Source organism: Hippichthys cyanospilos, chromosome 13 (assembly GCF_059441005.1).
Source record: "Hippichthys cyanospilos isolate Australia breed blue-spotted pipefish chromosome 13, RoL_Hcya_1.0, whole genome shotgun sequence".
Classification (NCBI taxonomy): domain Eukaryota; kingdom Metazoa; phylum Chordata; class Actinopteri; order Syngnathiformes; family Syngnathidae; genus Hippichthys; species Hippichthys cyanospilos.
Window position 1 is genome coordinate 19572803 of NC_142381.1, and position 19302 is coordinate 19592104.

General features: G+C 40.5%; 1 protein-coding gene across 6 annotated transcripts; it reads right to left on the bottom strand.

Moving 5' to 3' along the window:
* Positions 1–800: 800 nt before the first annotated feature.
* Positions 801–18449, bottom strand: atoh8 (atonal bHLH transcription factor 8). Of its 6 annotated transcripts, none has more exons than XM_088431590.1 (5): positions 18152–18449; positions 16855–17703; positions 16587–16742; positions 14709–14900; positions 801–1065 (listed from the first exon to the last, which is right to left on the bottom strand). In XM_088431590.1, exons 2-5 carry the CDS (start codon positions 17494–17496, stop codon positions 907–909), a joined length of 1149 nt encoding a protein of 382 aa, XP_088287716.1. In that variant the 5' UTR covers positions 17497–17703; positions 18152–18449; the 3' UTR covers positions 801–906. The 6 variants fall into 6 exon arrangements, with proteins under 6 accessions (XP_088287716.1, XP_088287715.1, XP_088287712.1 ...); XM_088431589.1 differs by having other exon boundaries at positions 16855–17928; XM_088431586.1 differs by having other exon boundaries at positions 17800–18449.
* Positions 18450–19302: the final 853 nt, after the last annotated feature.

Consider the following 19302-nt stretch of genomic DNA (forward strand, 5'->3'; position numbering starts at 1 on the left):
ATTTTAAAGCATTGGAAATCATTTTAGCCAAGCAGCCCATCATTTTCTGCACTTCTTTACACATTTTACCTTCATTAATCAACATTTTAGTAAAGGTAACCCATTTTTCTCAGGTTTTCAGAGAGAAATGCATGCACAACATGGCCTGGCTTCATTCTTAAATAAGGGCCACCTGATTCACACCTGTTTTTTCACAGAATGAATGACAGCACTAAATGAACCACATTGCTATTTTCTTATTTTTTTAACACGCCCCTTCAATTCAATATGCAATTACACAGATTCAGTAGCATGCATATCATGAATGTTGGCTGTTTTTGTTTTGTATGACCTTACAACAGCAACTGGTAAATTATTTGCCACACAACAATGTAATTTTTACGAAAAACAGGTCATTCATGTTGGACTGCTATTATTTAGAACACAACTGTACATCTGTTTAGTGAATGATTTCAACACTAATGGGCAATAATTTCCATGGCAACAAACACATGTATGATGCATTTTTATTGTTTGCTTTGAATTTTTATGTTGTAAAATACGGCCTTCCGTTGTGAGGATCAATTCTGATTTTAAAATTCACATTTATTTTGATAGGAATCAGGACCTTGTCATTTAGTGCATAACAAAAGGGAAAACAACAATAACACACTAAGTGTATTTTAATGTAAACACAGTCAAAATCCTTTATATAGAACATATTTTATGTTGAAATTGCTAGCTAAAGTATTGTAATCCAAAATATGTTGGAATTAAATTTCCCACCGATAAAAAGTTACCATCATGTTCATCACTAGATATCAGAACACACAGGCATTTTATTTAATCGTAAAATGTAAAACACTGTAGTCCTTTTTTTTTCATCTAGAGCATACTTGAATAAAAAATGCTTTCTAAATATTCAATTCAAACATTTGTTAATTCTATTTCATTATTAAAACTGTCAAATGGTGCGATAGATGGCTCTTCAAATGGCAATGAAATGGTGATGCCTCTTACAGTCAGCATTAGGAGTACAGGAGTGAAGCTTCTTGAAAAAGTCTTCAAATATCTTCTGGCATCCTCCTAAGCTGTCGAGAGAAAATGACTGGGATTAACTGAATTGTTCCACACATTTAAAAACAACAACCTAGAAAAAAGCAACCTAGACAAAAAGGTCTGTGCATTAACATTGGTGCTGCAAATAGCCTCCAGCAGTAAATTTAACTCATTAACCCCAATACAATAAAATCTAAAATAAACTCATTATACACATAAAGCAGCAAAAACAGAAGTTCATGTAAGGAAGATGTCGTTTACCATGCAGGGCACCATAGGAAAACCATTACATAAGGATATTTGCACCATAGGAAAACCATTACATAAGGATATTTGCCTACTGTACTTGTAGATGTGAAGTAATGTTTGAAATGCCTTTAACATCAGAACAGCCAGAACAAAGTTCAGGATATACAGGTATTTGGTTTGAATTGTTCAAATGGATGTTTATATCCATTACCGTAACTAAGCAAATATAAGACACTTTTTTTTTCTACAAAAATTTAGGTCAAAAGTAGGGTTGTGTGAGTAATTTATAAATTATCAAAACCATTCAATCTGTCAGCCACAGAAGTCGAGTTTTGACGCCCAGATGTGCATTTTTATATCAGCCATATTCTTACTTGAAAATATTACTATACTGCAGTGCTTCTCATTTATATTTTACCAAGACCGCCTATGAAACAATAAACTTTTTGCGCCCCCCCCACTTGACGCGCTATCTATAAATAACATTATTATCTAAAAAATTGAATAAGTATACCTAAACCTGTAACCTTTAGTACATTTCAAACTTTCAACAACTGTTAATTATTTTTTACAGTATTTATGGGTTGCAGCTTGGTCTAAAACCGAAAAAAAAAAAAACAAGTGCAGTGGGCCCCCGGTTTTTGAACTCCCTGTTTTACGTATTTTTTATCTTATGAACGTGGACCGTGGCGTTTTTTGTCCCCCTCTTACGCACAAACCTTTCGTCTTACGAACAATCCAACATGCCGGTCAGTGTGTCCGCACTATTTTTTTTGCTTTGCTGCGTCAACAAAAATAACTATTCTCGAATGTCACGGAAACGCCGATATGCTATTGGTCTTATAAGGTAACAGTCACGGTCTCAGTCACGGAGATGCCGATATGCTATTGGCCGGCGTCACGTCAATCACAGAAACACCGATATGCTATTGGCCGAACGCCTTCATCTAGCTTGATGGCACAGCTGGTCGGTGTGTAGTGAAGACTTTGCAAACTTTATCTGTTAGACATGGCTTCTAAAATTGCAAGTGGCGGTAAAGGAAGAAGTAAGAGAATGATGACAACAGAAACAAGCAGGAGATAATAAAAAAATACGACGGAGGCGCACGCATCGTTAACCTTTCTAGTGAGTATGGCCGTAACCGCTCGGCAATCTTCTAAGGGCAAGACTTTCCTTGTCAGGGGACGGACCTTGGTCAACAACAAAATGGAGAGACTTCTTCTATTATGGATTCAAGAGAAGGAAATCGCCGGTGATATGTTCTCATTTAAGAAAAGTTCTCGTTTAAGAAAAAAAAAAAATTCTGCGGGTTCGTCTCTGTTCCACTCTGCCTCCATCTACCTCAGCTCAAGTCACGACGCCCCAAAGGTAAATGTCATTTTTCCTTTGTGTATTTATGTTATTTAACTGTACAGTAGATTATGTTACTAATTTTTAATATGTGTATAAAGTCGTGAGGTTTTTACCTAAGGTTTTTGCACGCGTTGCACGCATTCACTAATTAATATAGGTTTGGATTGCCTGTCATACGAGCAATTGGAGTTACGAGCATAGCCGCTGAACGGATTAAGCTTGTAACACGGGGGCCCACTGTACATCAAAGTGCCTGAAAAAAAGGAAAACATGTTATTATATTGCAATTATACTTAACAGGACAAAAACAATGCCTTTTCCCTTGGGTCGTCCACGCCCCCCCCCTCCCCCGGCATCACTCTCATCACCCTCTAGGGGGGCCCGCCCCACTATTTGAGAAGCACTGCCGTAATGGGATGAGCCAGAGGAGGGGGACATCAGTTGGCTGTTAGCAGCATGTGCCTGTTCCAGCTAATTTAGCTGAGGTTATTTTAGCATTATTTTCAATAAAAGGCGAGCAGGCTGAACCACCTTCCAAGTCCATCCTTGTTCACACACAGGAATATTACTAAATCCAAGAGGAAAAAGTTATGATGTCTCCAGCTGATTCTGTTAGGAGTGTACCAGTTGGAGAACACGGAAAGGTAAACCGTTTGACTCATTTATTACACCCCAGATACTTAAGTCTTAAATCAATAATTAAGTGCATTAAGGACATTAATTTACTGACACTTAATTAAATTCGTACTTTAGTATCTGGGATTGAATGTCCAGACTCTTAAAAAAAAAGTGAGACTATGTCCCTCGCTTTCAAACTGTTAATCGCAGTCTTTTGGCATATGCATGCAATCATAAACTTGGTGAAATGCTGATGCTGCTCAGCTTTGGGTTTTTATGGTAAAATGAACATGAACTGCATCGCAAGGAGAAGGAAAAACAACAGCTTCGAGTACGTTTAACATTAGAGTGGCGATACATTCACGACCGCTCACAATGTGGGAAATCTGAAACACACTTAATTTAACGTGCAACAAATTTATAACTTGTGGATGTGGTTTGAGTTAGCTTTACCATAATAATAATAATAATAATAATAATAATAATAATAATAATAATAATAATAATAATAATAATAATAGTAATAACAATAATAATAATAATAATAATAATAATAATAATAATAATAATAATAATAATAATAATGCTTACATTTATATAGCGCCTTTCATGAAACCAAATGCGCCTTACAAAGCACAGCACTATCACACAGTGAGACCAGTGGTGGTAAACTACATTGCGTAGCCACAACTGCCTTGGGTCATACTGACAGAAGTAAGGCTGCCATACCGTGCCATACCAACCAACCACTGGAGGCAGGGTGGGTGAAGTGTCTGGCCCAAGACACAACAGCACGTGACACTGACAGAGCGGGGATCGAACAGCCGACCCTTCGGTTACTAGACGACCCCTCGCTCTACTGCCTGAGCCACGGCCCCCCATAAATACCCTGTCAAGCAGCATCCCTGTTTTACCAAGTTTATGATTGGTTGTTCATGCTAAAAAACACAATTAGGCAAGTCAAATGGATTACCTTTCTGTGTTCTCTAACCTGTGCACACTTAATTGAATCAGCTGAAGATATTATAACTTTGACATTTGACGGTTTTAGTGATATTCCTGCATGTATGTGGCGGGTTTCCTACCCGCTAGTCCAGCTACCGTTAGCCCTAAGCAGCCTGCTAGCCACGGTGAGCCTATTCAGACACATAACCATTTTAGACTCCATCTCAGTCTACTGGCTCCTGCACATTATTTATAGGGGACTGCATCACCCGTGACATTAAGCTTAAAACGCCAGCCACAGTAATGTGTATTCCACGGGCCAGAGCACCCGACATTGAAGCTAGTCTTAGGGAGCTGATACGAAGAGGCTTAGACACCAGCGTTGTGAAAATAACACTAGTAACTCAGATATAGTGATATATGTCGTCTCTAATGATACGAGATTGAGGCAGTCTGAAATTACGAAAAAGAACATAGCTAGGACTTGTAATCTCGCTAGAAAAAGTAGCTGGCATCGAGTAATTGTCTCTGGCCTGCTGCCTGCGAGAGGCAATGTAAAGAAATTTTACAGATTATTCTCGCTTAATCTGTCTATGGCTGGTTTCTGTAGAGAGCAAGGTTTCCAGTTTGTAGATAATTGGCCCTCTTTCTGGGGCCGGCCTAACCAGCTGAAGAAGCACGGCTTTCACCCTAACTTGGAAGGCGCCATCACTCTTTCTGGAACCAACATTACTGTTTGAGCCTTCCATGACATGTCACATTTGAGCATGTCGGGTCGCAGGTGAGTAGCGAGCCTTCTAGAATGGGTGTGGAGTCGTTAAGGCTAGAGTTAACCGGCACTAGGCTGGACTGTTACAACACATATTGTATACTTAGTCTAGGTCACTGCAATCCACACACTGTTTCATCACTTAATGCTGAAGCACCGAGTGATAAGATTTCTGCTGAGGTGGTGCTAAATGAGGAATGTAGTCATGCTTCCACAATCGGTTGGATTAGTGACATAGTACCAGGTCGAAGTATTAATACTTGCGCAGTAGTCATTAACAACCTGATTCCCATATTATTAACATCGCGATGAGGTTTTACTTACTCAAAATACAAACTGAGACCCAGGCACCATAATCTTATTAATATTAGAACTACTAACTCTATGACTTCAAATAGTTCAAATAGTATGACTTCAAAAACTTTCTCTGTTTAAAATCGGTTTTATAAATTTTAGGTCACTCTCCTCAAAAGCCCTTCTTGTATATGACTTTATTGGAGATCGCAATCTTAAAGTGTTTGGTCTCTGCCATACCTGCTTAAAACCAAATGAATACTTACCGATAAATGAGGCCTCAACCCCAAACTTTGTGGGGTCACAAGTTCCTCGTCTTTGTAAAAAAGGGGTGTTCAGAATTGGGTCTCAAACTTAATCCGAGCACTAATCACACCTTCAAGACATTTGAGGTTCTTGTTATGCTATCCAGCTCCTCGCCACTAATCTATTTAGTAGCTGTTTAGCCTACTCCCGGTCCATATTCTAGGTTCTTAGATGAATTCCCTGAATTTATGGCTGATTTAATACCTCATGCGGGTAATATTTTAACAATGGGTGACTTCAATATTCACATGAACTCCCTTTCAGGGCCACTTACTGTAGCATTTCAAGCAATAATCAATGCATTTGCATTCACGCAAATAACAGAAGCAGCGACACACCGAATGGAAATATCTTATTCTGCGTTCAGATGGAGCCCGATGAGTGGATGGTTTTGTATTGTAGTCAATAGAGTTTGCGCGACGGGCGCAATGACGCGACGGGCGACTCGATGGATGCAATGGAGCGACGCGCGGCATTGCACGACAGGCATGCAATTACGCGTGATGCGAGAAGTTAAACATTTTTAACTTGTCGCGTGTCGCATCGCATCAGCCAATCAGCTTTGGGAACGTTCAACGGCTCACACAGGGGGCAGCAATGAATCATGGCGGCTGCTTTGTGGTCACCCGGAGCTACCCAACACAGCTGAGCTTTCAATACAAAAATGGAACCAAGGCGGAAGGGAGAATTTGGGACAACTGGTTGCTTCATTTTTAACAGCTGTTGAATCGTAGTTACTGTGCTAAGATAATGATAGTGCAGAACCGACAGCACAGTGTTTAGCACGGTATCGGCCACTTGATTGCGACATTAAAACTTTTATTTATTTATTTATTTTGGCAGCAAGTATTGCCGCAAAGCGAGGGACACGCAGTGTCGAAAAGAAGAAATAAAGGTGCTGTCGGAGAAAATATTGGCTCTGCCACATCCCGGAAAAGTGAAAGTTCTCAGCAATGCTCTCCTTTACAGATCTACTGTTAAGTGCACAGCAAGCTCACTTAAGTTACTGTTCATAAGATGTACTCATATTTTTGGGTAAAAAAAAGTGTGTATCATATTTGGGGAATTACAGTATTTATTTTGTGAATTAATAGTTTTGTGAAGAGATGGTGTCATTTTTTTTGTGGTCTGATGAGGTTCTGTATGGGCAACATGATAAATAGAGCAAACATTGGTATATTTATTATCAGATGATAATTACAGTGCGTGTGACCAGAAATACCGTTTCTAAAGTGACGACATTTCACTGCTAAACGTTACCGTTTCTAAAGTGACGACATTTCACTGCTAAACGTTACCGCTGCTAAATATTAAGAAGCTGCTTATGATCAATTAAACTGTATGTTTCATGCTTGATACTGAGCAGCAAAGGTTTTATACTGTTATTTGAAGGATGAAGATGGGCAAAAATAAGTGAAGGGCTGTTGAATAAAGCACATTGGCTCGTAATTCAGCCGAGGAGACCTGTGTTGCTTTTTATTAGGAGAAAAAAAACAGACACACACAATCAATATAGGCTCTTCAGTATATACTTAAAGATGTTAAAGTTCCTTGAGCCTATGACGGTATGACAAGGGAAAAAAAAAGAAACCAAAATATGATTTTCCTTTTGAGCTGTGCACTCAAACTTAGCGTCTCTGAGAAAATTAATGAAAAAACACGTCATTCTTGCCAGACATGCACTCAGTTCCTCATCACACACAAACACGCACACACACTTGGCACATTCCCCAGCAGCTTTTCCAACAGATTCCCCCACTCTACCTCTCCAAGCCATCTGCTTCAGCATACTTTAAAACAAGGGAAGGAAAAACATAGTCATCATCAGTTTGTCAGGCAGCAGCAGCTGGTCAAAAGACCCGGGAGGGGGGGGTTAAGAGGAGGAAGACGTGTGTGCGGGTGTGTGTGTGCATGGGTGTGCATACGTGTGTGTATGGTAAGTTTGTGTGCCTTTTCACTGCCCTCTGCCCTTCATGGCGCCAGCTCCACTTCCCTTCCACTCTAAACATCTGGTGTCTGGGAGAACGCACACGTGCTCGCGTACACACTGGCATGCACACAGAGACAGCCTGCTAGCGGGGGGAAAGGCCTCCAAGACTTTTCATCTAAAGGACTAACAATGTTGAGCTTAATTATACTATTGGATCATTCAGTGGCATAAAAAATAACTGAACATTTTATGATTTCTCACATTTCTGCATTAAATCAGCTTTAACCCTAATGCAGTATTTTTACAATTTTCATTTTACTTGAGGGATGGCACACTTCTACCAGTGTGAGAGCTAGTAAGTGGCTGTGCCGTATCGAATTGAAATTTCAGCTCCCTAGATGAAAAAAAACGGTGTCTGCTTGAACTAAAATCACCAAGATATTTATTAGTTTTGATATTTTTAATGATGATATCACAAAAACAGTGTCACAATGGAGAGGAATAAGTAACTGTATCACATTGAATAGCTGGTTGTTTCAACCTGATGCTTTGTAAAGTTGCAGATCAGTTTGCCACATCAATCAGGATCAATGTTGGACCGTTCCTCTCTCGGAAATTGCTTCAGTCCATCCCACAGCATTTCAATGGGGTTCGAGTCAGGATTTTTATCAGGCCAAACTGTAAACGTGTACAATGGACCCCCATGTAACAGCAACCCTGGCTTACATCATATTCATGTTGCGATGTGGAATACTGAGTTTTTTCGTACCCTCTTTACGATATTTTCCCGGCTTTGCGACAAAAACAACTGTCATGACCCTAGGGGGTTGGCTGTATTTGTGAGCGCAAGCTGTCCAGATACCAAGGCAGCAAAACAGGCCCAAACCATTATTTCTCCCCTTTTTTATTGTTTGTATGTTATTCTAATTGGAAAACCTTTGAAAGTTTAGGTGGTTTTAAATAAAGCAGACACTGTTTTATTTATCTATGTGACTTTGGAAAAGATGAGATCCTGTTTGCAGGTGATTTTCTGCAGCAATATGAGAAATTCCAATGGGTTCAGATTTTTTTTTTTCATGCCACTGTATTTGCAATTGCAAATATGTTCAAATACATGCAAATGTGTTCAAACATTCTTGTGGACCAAATTCTAAACAAAATGCATTGTTTTTCCCCATCATGCTACGAAGTACAAAGGCCCCTGGTTTATGAGATTAATCTCTTCCACGGTTGGGATCGTAACGCGAATTCGCCATATGGCGGGCAATCCAAACCAATCCAATGTATTGTTAATTAGCTAATGTGTGTAAAACCGCAGGCAAAAAACATAAAAATTGTAAATGCATACTAAAAAATTAGTAATAAAACTTTATATATAGTAAGTGCTATTTATATATAATAGTCATGTATACAATTAAATAACATCATAAAGAAAAAAATATATAAAGGATTTATTTACCTTTGAGTGACGTGACAAGCTTGTTATGGCCATATTCCCAAGTGAGGGTAGCCTTGCCTAGCCTCGTCTAGCCTTCTTCGTATTTCTTGATTATCTCCAGCTTCGTTTCCATAATCATCTTCTCATCATCTTCTTCCTTCTCTCTTTAACATCACTAGCAATCTTGGAATCCATGGCTAACCAATTAACGTTTGAATTAAGCACTAAAACGCACAATAAATTAGATTAGGTTGGATTCAACTTTATTGTCATTACACATGCATAAATACCAGCAATGAAATGTAGTGTAGCATCTAATCAGAAGTGCAAGGAGCAGCAGGTGCCCTATGTACAGTTTACACAGTATAGACAGAATGATTGTTTGAATTTTTACAGATAAAGTGTAAACAAATATGCAGTAGAACTATTAGAATATGTAATGTTCTTTCAACAGTATACATGTGTAAACAGTATACAGGCGTGCTATCAGTTTGCTGTCAGTATATAGAATATATGATGTGCTATGAACGTTATACAGGTGTGCTATTAGTATATAGATGAATAAATATATGTATGGACAATATGTACAAGATATGTTATTTCAGCATTGGCGTAGAGTTGAGGAGTGGAACAGCTGTTGGGAAGAAGCTGTTCATGAACCGGCTGGAGGCTCCAGAAGCACCCTCTGGAGGACAGGCGTTGGAAGAGACTGTGGTAGGGATGTGAGGGGTCCTTTAGGATGCTGCGAGCCCTGTGTAGGCATCCCTTCCTCTGGAAATCCTCAATGGCAGGTTGTGGAGTCCCTGTGATGCATTGTGCGGGTTTCACCATCCTTTGTATTGCCTGCGCTCAGCGACTGAGCATTTTCCATACAGTTGGTTAGGATGCTTTCAATCGCACACTTCTAGAAGTTGTTCAGGATGTCGGCAGACTGGTGGTTCTTTTTACGTGTCCTTAGGAAGAAGAGTTATCGGTGAGCCTTCTTGACCAAGCTGGACGTGTTTGTAGTCCAGGAGAGGTTCTTGGAAATGTAAATCCCCAGGAACTTGAAGCTGGAGACACGTTCAACTGCTATGCCATTGATGTGGATGGGTATGTGTGTGTCTCCTTCCTTTTTCCCTAAAGTCCAAAATGAGCTCCTTGGTTTTGCTGGTGTTGAGGAGCAGATTGTTGTCAGTGCACCACACAGCTACGCACTGAACCTCTGCCCTATAGTCTGACTCATCATTGCTGGTGATGAGTCCGATCACTGTAGTGTCATCTGCAAACTTGACGATGGAGTTGGATCCATACACAGGCTTGCAGTCATGGGTGAAGAGTACAGGAATGGAGTACAGGAATGGGCTCTGTGGCACGCCGGTGGACAGTGTAATGGCGGTGGAAACCCTGGTCTTATTATCAGTGATGGCCTGGATGCCCTGCCATATGCGTCGGAGGTCAGAATGAGAAAGATGCTCCTCCACCTTCAGCTTTTGTTCGCGCTTGGCTTTTGTGATGCCCCTCTTTGGGCTTGACTCTCGACAAGTTTTAGACCTGAGCATCATCGATCTGAATGCACGGTCCCGTGCTCTCAGCAGCAAATGCACGTCTCTGTTCATCCATGGCTTCTGGTTAGGGTACGTGGTGATCTGTTTCTCCATAGTAACACTGTCAATTGTGGTGTTTATGTACTCTAGTACTGAGTGGTTGAAGGAGTCAATGTCTGCGTGTAAGCCAATGTTAGCCTGAGAAGAAAACCCGCCCCAGTCCATGTCAATAAACCTGTCCTGGAGTGCCGAGTCCGCAACCTCTGGCCACACTTTGATGGTTTTCACTGATGGCTTCACACGGTAAATGAGTGGTGTGTATTTGGGGGTGAGAAACAAATAAAGATAGTCAAGACTGACCAGCATTCTAGTGACCTAAGCAGTGACACGTGTAGTGACGTAAGAGTGCGGTCACGCACACACACTGACCGCCATGTTTGAGAAAAAAGTTATTGTTTTTGATGTTGTAAGGCTAAAATAAATGGCATAAAGAGGATAAGGTGAAACAAACGTAAGGCAAGGATCTCGTAAACCGAGGGTCCATTGTACTGACTTGAACATGCACATATGCTGTGGCATTGTGGGAAAAAAAAAATGCCTAACAGACATAATAGTGACATCTTAAAAATGTCTAATGAACAATATTTGCGAAGTTAATTTTCAAACCTGTAAGTATAATGTAGGCCAAATGTTAATGTGTGAACTTGCACATGCCTTAAAAATACTTTCAAATGTATTTGAAAATGCATTTGAGTGTATTGTTTTTGCAAGTATGCTCGAACATATTTGAATTCTTTCAAATATACTATAGTTACAAGTACTTGCAAATGTGGTTGAATTTACTGGTACTTGCAAGTACGCCAGTCAAGAATGTTTATTCCATATTGGCAAGTCTACAGATTTTCTTGAGCATCTGCTATATGTATGTTTGATTACATTTGAATTAAAAGAGAATAATTGCATATACTGTACTTTGGAACCGCCGTAGTTAAACTACCTTTGAGGAATACAGTTCAGAATATGACCAAAAATGTCAGAAAAAAGGATGCCGCTGGAGTTGAATGAAAACATGTTGTAATCGAGTACAACACCTGAACTGTTGCAGCCCAAGTCAGGTGTTTGGCCATATTCAAGGTAGGAGCGGCAATGTAACATATCCCGTTTAATGGCAGTGTTGGACAAGTCCTTTCAACACTAAATTACTTAATACTGTAATTTCAAAGTAATTAGTTACATCAAAATATTACTGTATTTGAAATTAATGCATTACAGTACTATTGCATTATTTTATATTACTCTCACCAACATAACTGGAAATACGGATTTGGCATTCTAAAGGTAGCTCCTTACGCAGATTACACATTCAGTGGAAGGTTGGTTTAAGCCTAAAAAGAATAAAAGTCAACCTTTAAAGACATGACACGATACAGAATCTTTTTTATATATTTGAATCCCTATTACATAGCTTCACTGCATAGTTATTTGTTTATATTTTCGAAAAAACTGTTAGTGCATTCCACAATTTCAATGTTAATATTCAAATTCAAGTTCAGTCGGCTAAGTTAGGGACAGACGTTTCAAAAATAGATGGTTTCGGTGGGGCTAACGTTAGCAGCTAGCCTTCATCATCTTTATTGTGTTTAACGTACTGTTTAAAGAGAGTTTTTGTGTGCTTCATCTTGATACACATTGACCACAACCATTTATAGACTATTATTGATAGCAATTGTACAATGATGATAAGCGTTAGTTTACCTTGTCATAATGTTAGTTGCGACAGGGATCTTGCTGACATGGTTTCCAAACGCTGGTGAAACCATTATGGGAAGCGGCACCATGTCTTCTACGTACAGCACACTCCTAACGAATCTCCTAATCTCTTGAGGTGGAAGTGGAAACACTCGTGAGAGAGAGCAATCCTCGGGCGTCCCAAGAAGCTTTTAAAAGCACCGTAGCGCGTGTGTCCGGCCGTGCTTTGGTGTCTCGTTGCTGCCTTGGTTAAACAATTGAAGTTTGCAAATCCAGTGTAGCTCCAAACACCAAATCAATCCTTTGCAAACAAAAGGCATTCCCAGCAGAACTATTTGCTAGGGTTAGCTCACGCCCAGTCAGAAATATGGCCAAGTCGGGACAGGTTAGCTAATAGCTACACTACCTCTGACGTATTCAGGCAAAGCCAACACCGCATAGCTTGCTTGTTGAGCATCCACTCACATCACGTTCAACGTGAGGCCTCTAGATGGCGATCTTATGACTCGGTTGGATTTATTTACCTTTGAATGGTGCTTGTTATGCCCATGTTCCCTAATAAGGGTAGACTAGGCTAGGCCAGCTTCATATTTCTTGATTATCTTCAGCCTCGTTTCCATATAAATCATCTTCTTACTTCTCTCTTTAACATCATTAGCAATCTTGGGACCCATGGTTAAACCATGGGTTGAATTAAGCAGTAAAATACACTATAAATACGGTTTTGTAACCACTCACAATAGAACGTTTTACCATTCCACCATTTTGAAACAAGTGAGGACCACCATCTCCGCGAGGAGGTGCCGACCAATAGCAGACCAGCATTGTAATGACGCGTTGCATGGATGCATTAACAGCAACAGAAAACTAAGTGCAATTACTTAAAAACAGCCAAGTCCCTAAGGTCATGACAGTTGTTTTTGTCGCAAAACCAGGAAAATACCGTAAAGAGGGGACGAAAAAACTCAGTATTCCACATCGCAACATGAAAAAAATGTAAACCAGGAACGCTGTAACACAGGAGTCCACTGTAATATATATATTTCGTAAACATGAATTTAAAATGGAATTGACTTTCATTATAGATATTATAATTATTATAGTTAATTATGATAATAATGTCAGGTTATGTTAGGCCAGCAGAGAAGGCCTTGGTAACCCTGACGGCCAACCACTGCTCCCAACACTTTTTACCGGTATCAGTCAGAGTGAGAAGATTGAGCATTTACAAATTGCGGATATCAAAAATCAGCAGAGCTGATGACACTTCAACCAAAAACCCAGTCCATATATCTCTGTTCATTCTGAACACTTCAATGAAGGTAAGCTATAGTGCTCATTAAAGAAATATAAATGAGATAGGCCCTCCCTGCTCTTTAAGAGGTTCAGCTGACTGAAAACAATCCAGGGTGAATCCAGGGTGCGCCAATTTTGGCCAGTCCATAAACGTTCCAAAAAGTTCTACAGGGAGCCTGGCAGTCAATTAACATTTCCAAATGGATTACTTACAAGCCAACCAAAAAGTGAGCAGAAGTGTGGTGTGAGTAAATATAGTGATAAAATGGGCTTCAACCGCGTTTCTGCCCAGCCGTTCATTTCTGTTTAGCACAGTATGTTTTTGCAACTCTCGATCAGGTTTGCGTTCCCACTACAGTGTCAGCTAAGTAAACTAAACCATTACATGGCAGCCGGAAAAGCAGCAAAAAGATAATGTCAAATGCTACATGGCGACACCCATGTCTAAATAATATTAAATTGGTAATCGTAATTCAGATTTTTTTTTCCTTTCTGTTCCACAAATATATTTAATTAACAGAGAGGTGTCTGTTCTCTTATACTGTAACAGGTAGCAGTGTCTCTCACTTCACCCTTGTGAATCCTATTTACTCTACTATCAAGCTGTAGCCTAATAACATTTAGCTGAAGAGTGGCAAACGTTTCAATAGAAACCAAGAAAGATGTAGACCATCTGAAATGAATCAAACGGTGCAGCTTCATGTCACTTCAGCTTCACGTGTGTGAAAAGTGTTATAGTACTGCCATAAAGATGAAACAGACCTCTATTTTTATTTCTAAATGAAATACATCAGGAGATAAGGTGAGTGTGATGCAGTGGACCTGCTAAGTGTGACAAAAAGACACTCAACTGCAGTCAAAAGATTGCTATACAGGATGAGGAACAAGGGCTAATCAAGGAAGATGAGTCAGCACCATGTTGGGAATGTTGCAAGATGGACAGGCAGAAGAGCAAATTCAAAGGGGCTTATTTTGGGCCGCATAAGTAGAGGTTTTTGCCCATTCTTATAAATTCATCTACCATATATATTTTTTCAACAAGAGTAATCATTAAGAAAAGAAAATTGCTGATTTGTATGTGGCACAGTGTTGATTCTCTCATTACTCCATGCTCATGGAAATGTATGAAACGAGTGTGGCCAACAATTATTTAGCAGGATGTGAGACTCGACAAAACTGTGAAAATGAAACCTCACCTTCCTCTTCTTGCTCCGGCCCTCAGCCTGCAGGGTCGTGGTGCACTGCTCAACACACTGAGTGAAGCTTTGACTGCCATGGTCAGGACTGTAGTCCAGCTCAGCCAACTGAGCCAGGGACAGGATGTAGTTGCACGCAATCCGTAATATTGCCAACTTGGATAGCTTCTGTCCATAGGAATAGCAAGGCACCTGCGATTCAATTATGCCAGAGCAGTAGTGTAAGTCATTTACAAATTTATAATTGTACGAGGTTTCATTTGCTCTTAGGCAAAAAGGAAAAGTTTACTGTTTGCTGATCAACATGAAATGAATCTAAAACACTACATCATTCGTCCAATCTAAAAACGTTCACTCAAATTACTTATGAAACCAAACGATTTTATGTGAGTGGTCCTGTCTCATTCAAGATTCATCAGTGTTGCCAACATACTCTGTTGGTCTATTTCCAAAGTATTTAGACCTTTTTGCAAGTGACTATATTTCCAGAAAGTGACCAGAGACAAAATGGATCATCCTTTTTCGAGACTCCTTCCAAACCTCAGTCAGAGCAGGAGGCACAAACACAATTGGCCATGTGTTTCCTAATTAAACAACCAAGCATCCAAATTGCTCAGATCACTTAGCAAACAAACACAAGTAAAACATGGCCCACCAAGTCTATTACTGAGCATTTGAATCAATACTGCACTGCTTTGCTTCAATATAATAGTACTTCAGTGTAACCTGGACGTTGTTTTTATTAAATGGCGGCTTTTTGCCCAGCATAGCTCCCAAGCCATGGACATTCGATTTGGAAAAAAGGCCCCTTCAGCAAAGGTAAACTATTATACACAAAAAGAAGTGTTGCTCGATTACTTTTACCCTAGTAAAATTAGTTTGTAAGTTTCAGACCCTGCGAGACTCCAACTAATTTGTTATTCTTGAGGAGCAGTTTTTCGAATTAATTTCTCCACATTAAGAACAACTTTTGATATTTGTGCAAAACAACTCAATGGTGAAAACAAACAAATAATATTAAAGATATTAGGAATATGAATGTGAGTAAATGAATATATTTTTCAAGTTATAGTCCAGGGGTCACCATCGTGGTGACCACAGTCACCAAATAGCCTGTGAGGATCAAATGAGTAGCCCGCAGGCCTGTTTTGCAAATACTGTTGCTCACAAGTGATAGATAAGTGTGATTTTCTTGGAAGATATATGTATAACAATTATACATATATTACATGTACATAAAATTTTTCACTTGATTTACATATTTACTACAGCTGTTCCTTAATTATTTGAGAGATCATGAACATACATAATCGGTCTCTTCACATAAACTGGAAAGTTGTTGTTTTTTTCTGCTGTAATGTAGTTCCAGACAGATGTCTGTGAAAAGTGGACTGGACCACCTATAATTCCAGTGTCTGGCTAGTTATCTGTCTTATGCTTGCTTACAATGAGCATGTCTTCTCATTCCTGTGTGAAAACCACACTTGTCAGGTGTAGCTTGTTTGCCGCTATGGAGGTGATGATTACTGACTCAGGACTGAGTCTGTTTAGCAACACTAGTAGCTGAAAAAGCTTGTTGCTATCTAGTTGTTTGTTACAAAAAAATGCACGACATGCTTTACAGCCTACATCCCGTGTGTAGACGACTTTAGCGAGTTGGGGCATTGTTAACATGAATGCATGCGGCCCAGCAAAGCTTTTTGGTCCAGTCTCCATGGTTCACAAAAAAATGTAACTCTGTGATTGTGATGTTGCTATTCAATGGGTTTTCAATAATGTGGCGCAAAATGCTGAATTTGCAAAGGCCAACTGCGATGACAAAACATTTTTTGGGGCGTAGTACTGTAGCCATTCATGTTTGTGTGCATTCAATCTCACTTGTTTCCTTAGGGCCTCAAAAGCAGCACTGATGGTATGGACTCGGGTTCTCTCACGGGCGTTAGCTAAGAGCCTCCTCGTCTGTTGGATAGCTTTGACCTCCGGAAGATGTCCGGTTGCATCACCGCTCGGTCTGACTCGCTTTCTTGAAGACTCCTAGAAGCAAAGGACGAAAGAATATGTCATATCCACCAGTTATCATGTGGTCAAGACTTAGCATCATTTGGTCAAAAGTGCAGCCATTAGAAATTGAGCATTTTCACTGTACCTTGGAGGACTGGCTTTGATGTTCGAAACACTCATGGCCTTGTGTGCTCAAAGCGGTTTGGGAGACGGACCGAGCTCTAGTTTGGCCCGGCATGGATGATTCCTTGGAGAAGGTTTGGTGATTTTGTGAAAGGCTGCAAATGTTGCCGGGCGAGGTCGTTACGGGGAAAGCGGAGTGGGGCCCTGGCTTGAATCTGTTTGAGAGTGGCTGTGATATGGCAGCGGGCCAGTGGATAATCTCTGGATTGGTGAACGGAGAGCTGGGAAACTGTGATAATTTGGAACTGACACCACTCCCGATCCTCATGTCCAGAGCACCGCTCTGCGGTGGCGCAATCATGACGGTGGCTACTCCTGATAGAACCCCGGTAGTGCTGGCCTTGTGTGACACTGTTAGGTGTCTTTGGAGTGGCGCCAACATGTCAACTTTGCAAGGCTCCATGTGCATGTCCTCCACCGAGTCCCCTTCCGATGGATCCATTGTGTATGTTTTCATCATGTCTGAATCAAAGCCGATGACATTTTTTTTAGGCTCACGAGACTTTCTCTTGAACTTCTTGTGAGAGCCTTGCATTGGAATAATCAGTGAGTCTTTGCAGGGGGATTTAATCCAGTTATTGGTTAGCGGATGGGGGTCCTTCATTTTTCAAGAAATTACTGTAATTAGTCAATAGAAATCATATGAAAACAATGTTGTGATTTGTTGAAACTGCAAACGTAACTTTGATCGCTGTGCTGAGCTGACAGCGGCTGCACCGTCATGTGCTACTTGAACTTTAGCAGCAGGTTTGGTGTGGCTCCGCTCTGTCTGCATAGCAGCACCCTGAACAAGCCGCACTCGTGCACAAAGCTGTGGAACATATGTGAGTCCGCATGAGTCGTTCCCCACGATCACAGCGTGAAGAGAGACAGCTTTCTCTTCAGTATGCGGCGGCCTTTCTCTTACTTTTTCTCTGGGAAGCGGTGCGGGCGAGCACACGTGCATACACACACACACGCACACGCTACAATGAAGCTGTGACTGTCGGAGTGTGGCTCCAGCCAGTCTGCATAGCAGGACTGTGAATAACCCACACTGTTGAGTGCGCGCGCACCCACACACACACACACACACACACACACACACACACACACACACACACACACACACACACACACACACACACACACACACGCACGCACAGGAACAGTAGTCAAGCTGCAGCTGCTGGTCCGAAACTAAAGTAGTGCAAGACAAACTTCTCATGAAAGTTAGATGTTATCAATAACACAAGTCTGATGTTAGAAATGAATTATACCATAATACATCCAGAGAAGATGTGACGGGTGATGAGCATTTTACAGTGTCATCAGTGACAGGTCAGAATGGGGTGACATCAGTAAAATGCACTAAGTTCCCCCATTCGGCAGGTATCGTTATGTCCCATGTAGATGCTGAAAGACAACAAATCCATTAATAGCGCTTCTGCGTTGAATCCAAGTGTCCGGGATCTCTATGGAAGAAAAAGCCCATCCGGAAAAGAGCAATGCGAGGAGCAGTCACGCAAACATTGAACCTGAAGCTCCCTGCTTGGCGTCTGAATGGCTGGCTGGCTCCATCCCTCTCTCTCACTCTCTCTCTCTCTCTCTCTCTCTCTTGCTCTCTCTTGCTCTCTCTCTCTCTCTCTTGTCTGTCTGTCTGTCTTTCTGTCTCTCTCTCTCTAAAAAATGAATATAAATTTTTTGAGAATACAATGGACCCCTGTGTTACAGCGTCCCTGGCTTACGTTTTTTTCATGTTGTGATGTGGAATACTGATTTTTTTCATCCCCACTTTACTGCATTTTCCAGGCTTTGAGACAAAAACAACTTTAATGACCCTACGAGTTTCCCTGTATTTTTGTTGTTTTGTCTCCTGCAGGCGTATTTAGGTAATTGCACTTATTTTCTGTTGCCGCCACATGACGAAGATGCTGGTCTGCTATTGGTCTGCCTCACTCATTTCAAAACTGCGGAATGGTAAAGCTTTGTTCTGTCGTGAGTGGTTATAAAACTGTATTTATAGTGCATTTTACTGCTTAATTCCAACTTGAAAGGGGTAGCCATGGGTCCCAAGATTGCTTAAGAGAGATGATTGCTTAAAGAGAGAAGTAAGAACATGATTTATTTGGAAACAATGCTGGAGATAATCAAGAAATACGAAGCTAGCATAGCCTAGGCCACTATTTGTATACATGTATATTACAGTGTATACACTTACTATACTATTTTGGTACCAATTTTTAATATGTACAATTTTAATGTTTTTACCTGGGTTGTAAACGCATTAGCTATTTAACATAGGTTTGGATTACCCACCATACGGTGAATTTGCCTTACGAGCCCAACAGCGGAACGGATTAATCTCGTAACACGGGGGCCCAAGTATATTTGTACACATATATGTGTGAGTAATGCATTACGAAGGTAA

Excerpts from the sequence above, each read along its gene's own strand:
- atoh8 (XM_088431590.1), bottom strand. The coding sequence starts at position 17,496 with ATGAAGGACCCCCATCCGCTAACCAATAACTGGATTAAATCCCCCTGC. Across the intron at positions 14,901-16,586 it reads TTGAGGCCCTAAGGAAACAA|GTGCCTTGCTATTCCTATGG; the intron begins GTGAGATTGAAT and ends ATTGAATCGCAG. Across the intron at positions 1,066-14,708 it reads GCCGGAGCAAGAAGAGGAAG|GAGGATGCCAGAAGATATTT; the intron begins GTGAGGTTTCAT and ends TCGACAGCTTAG.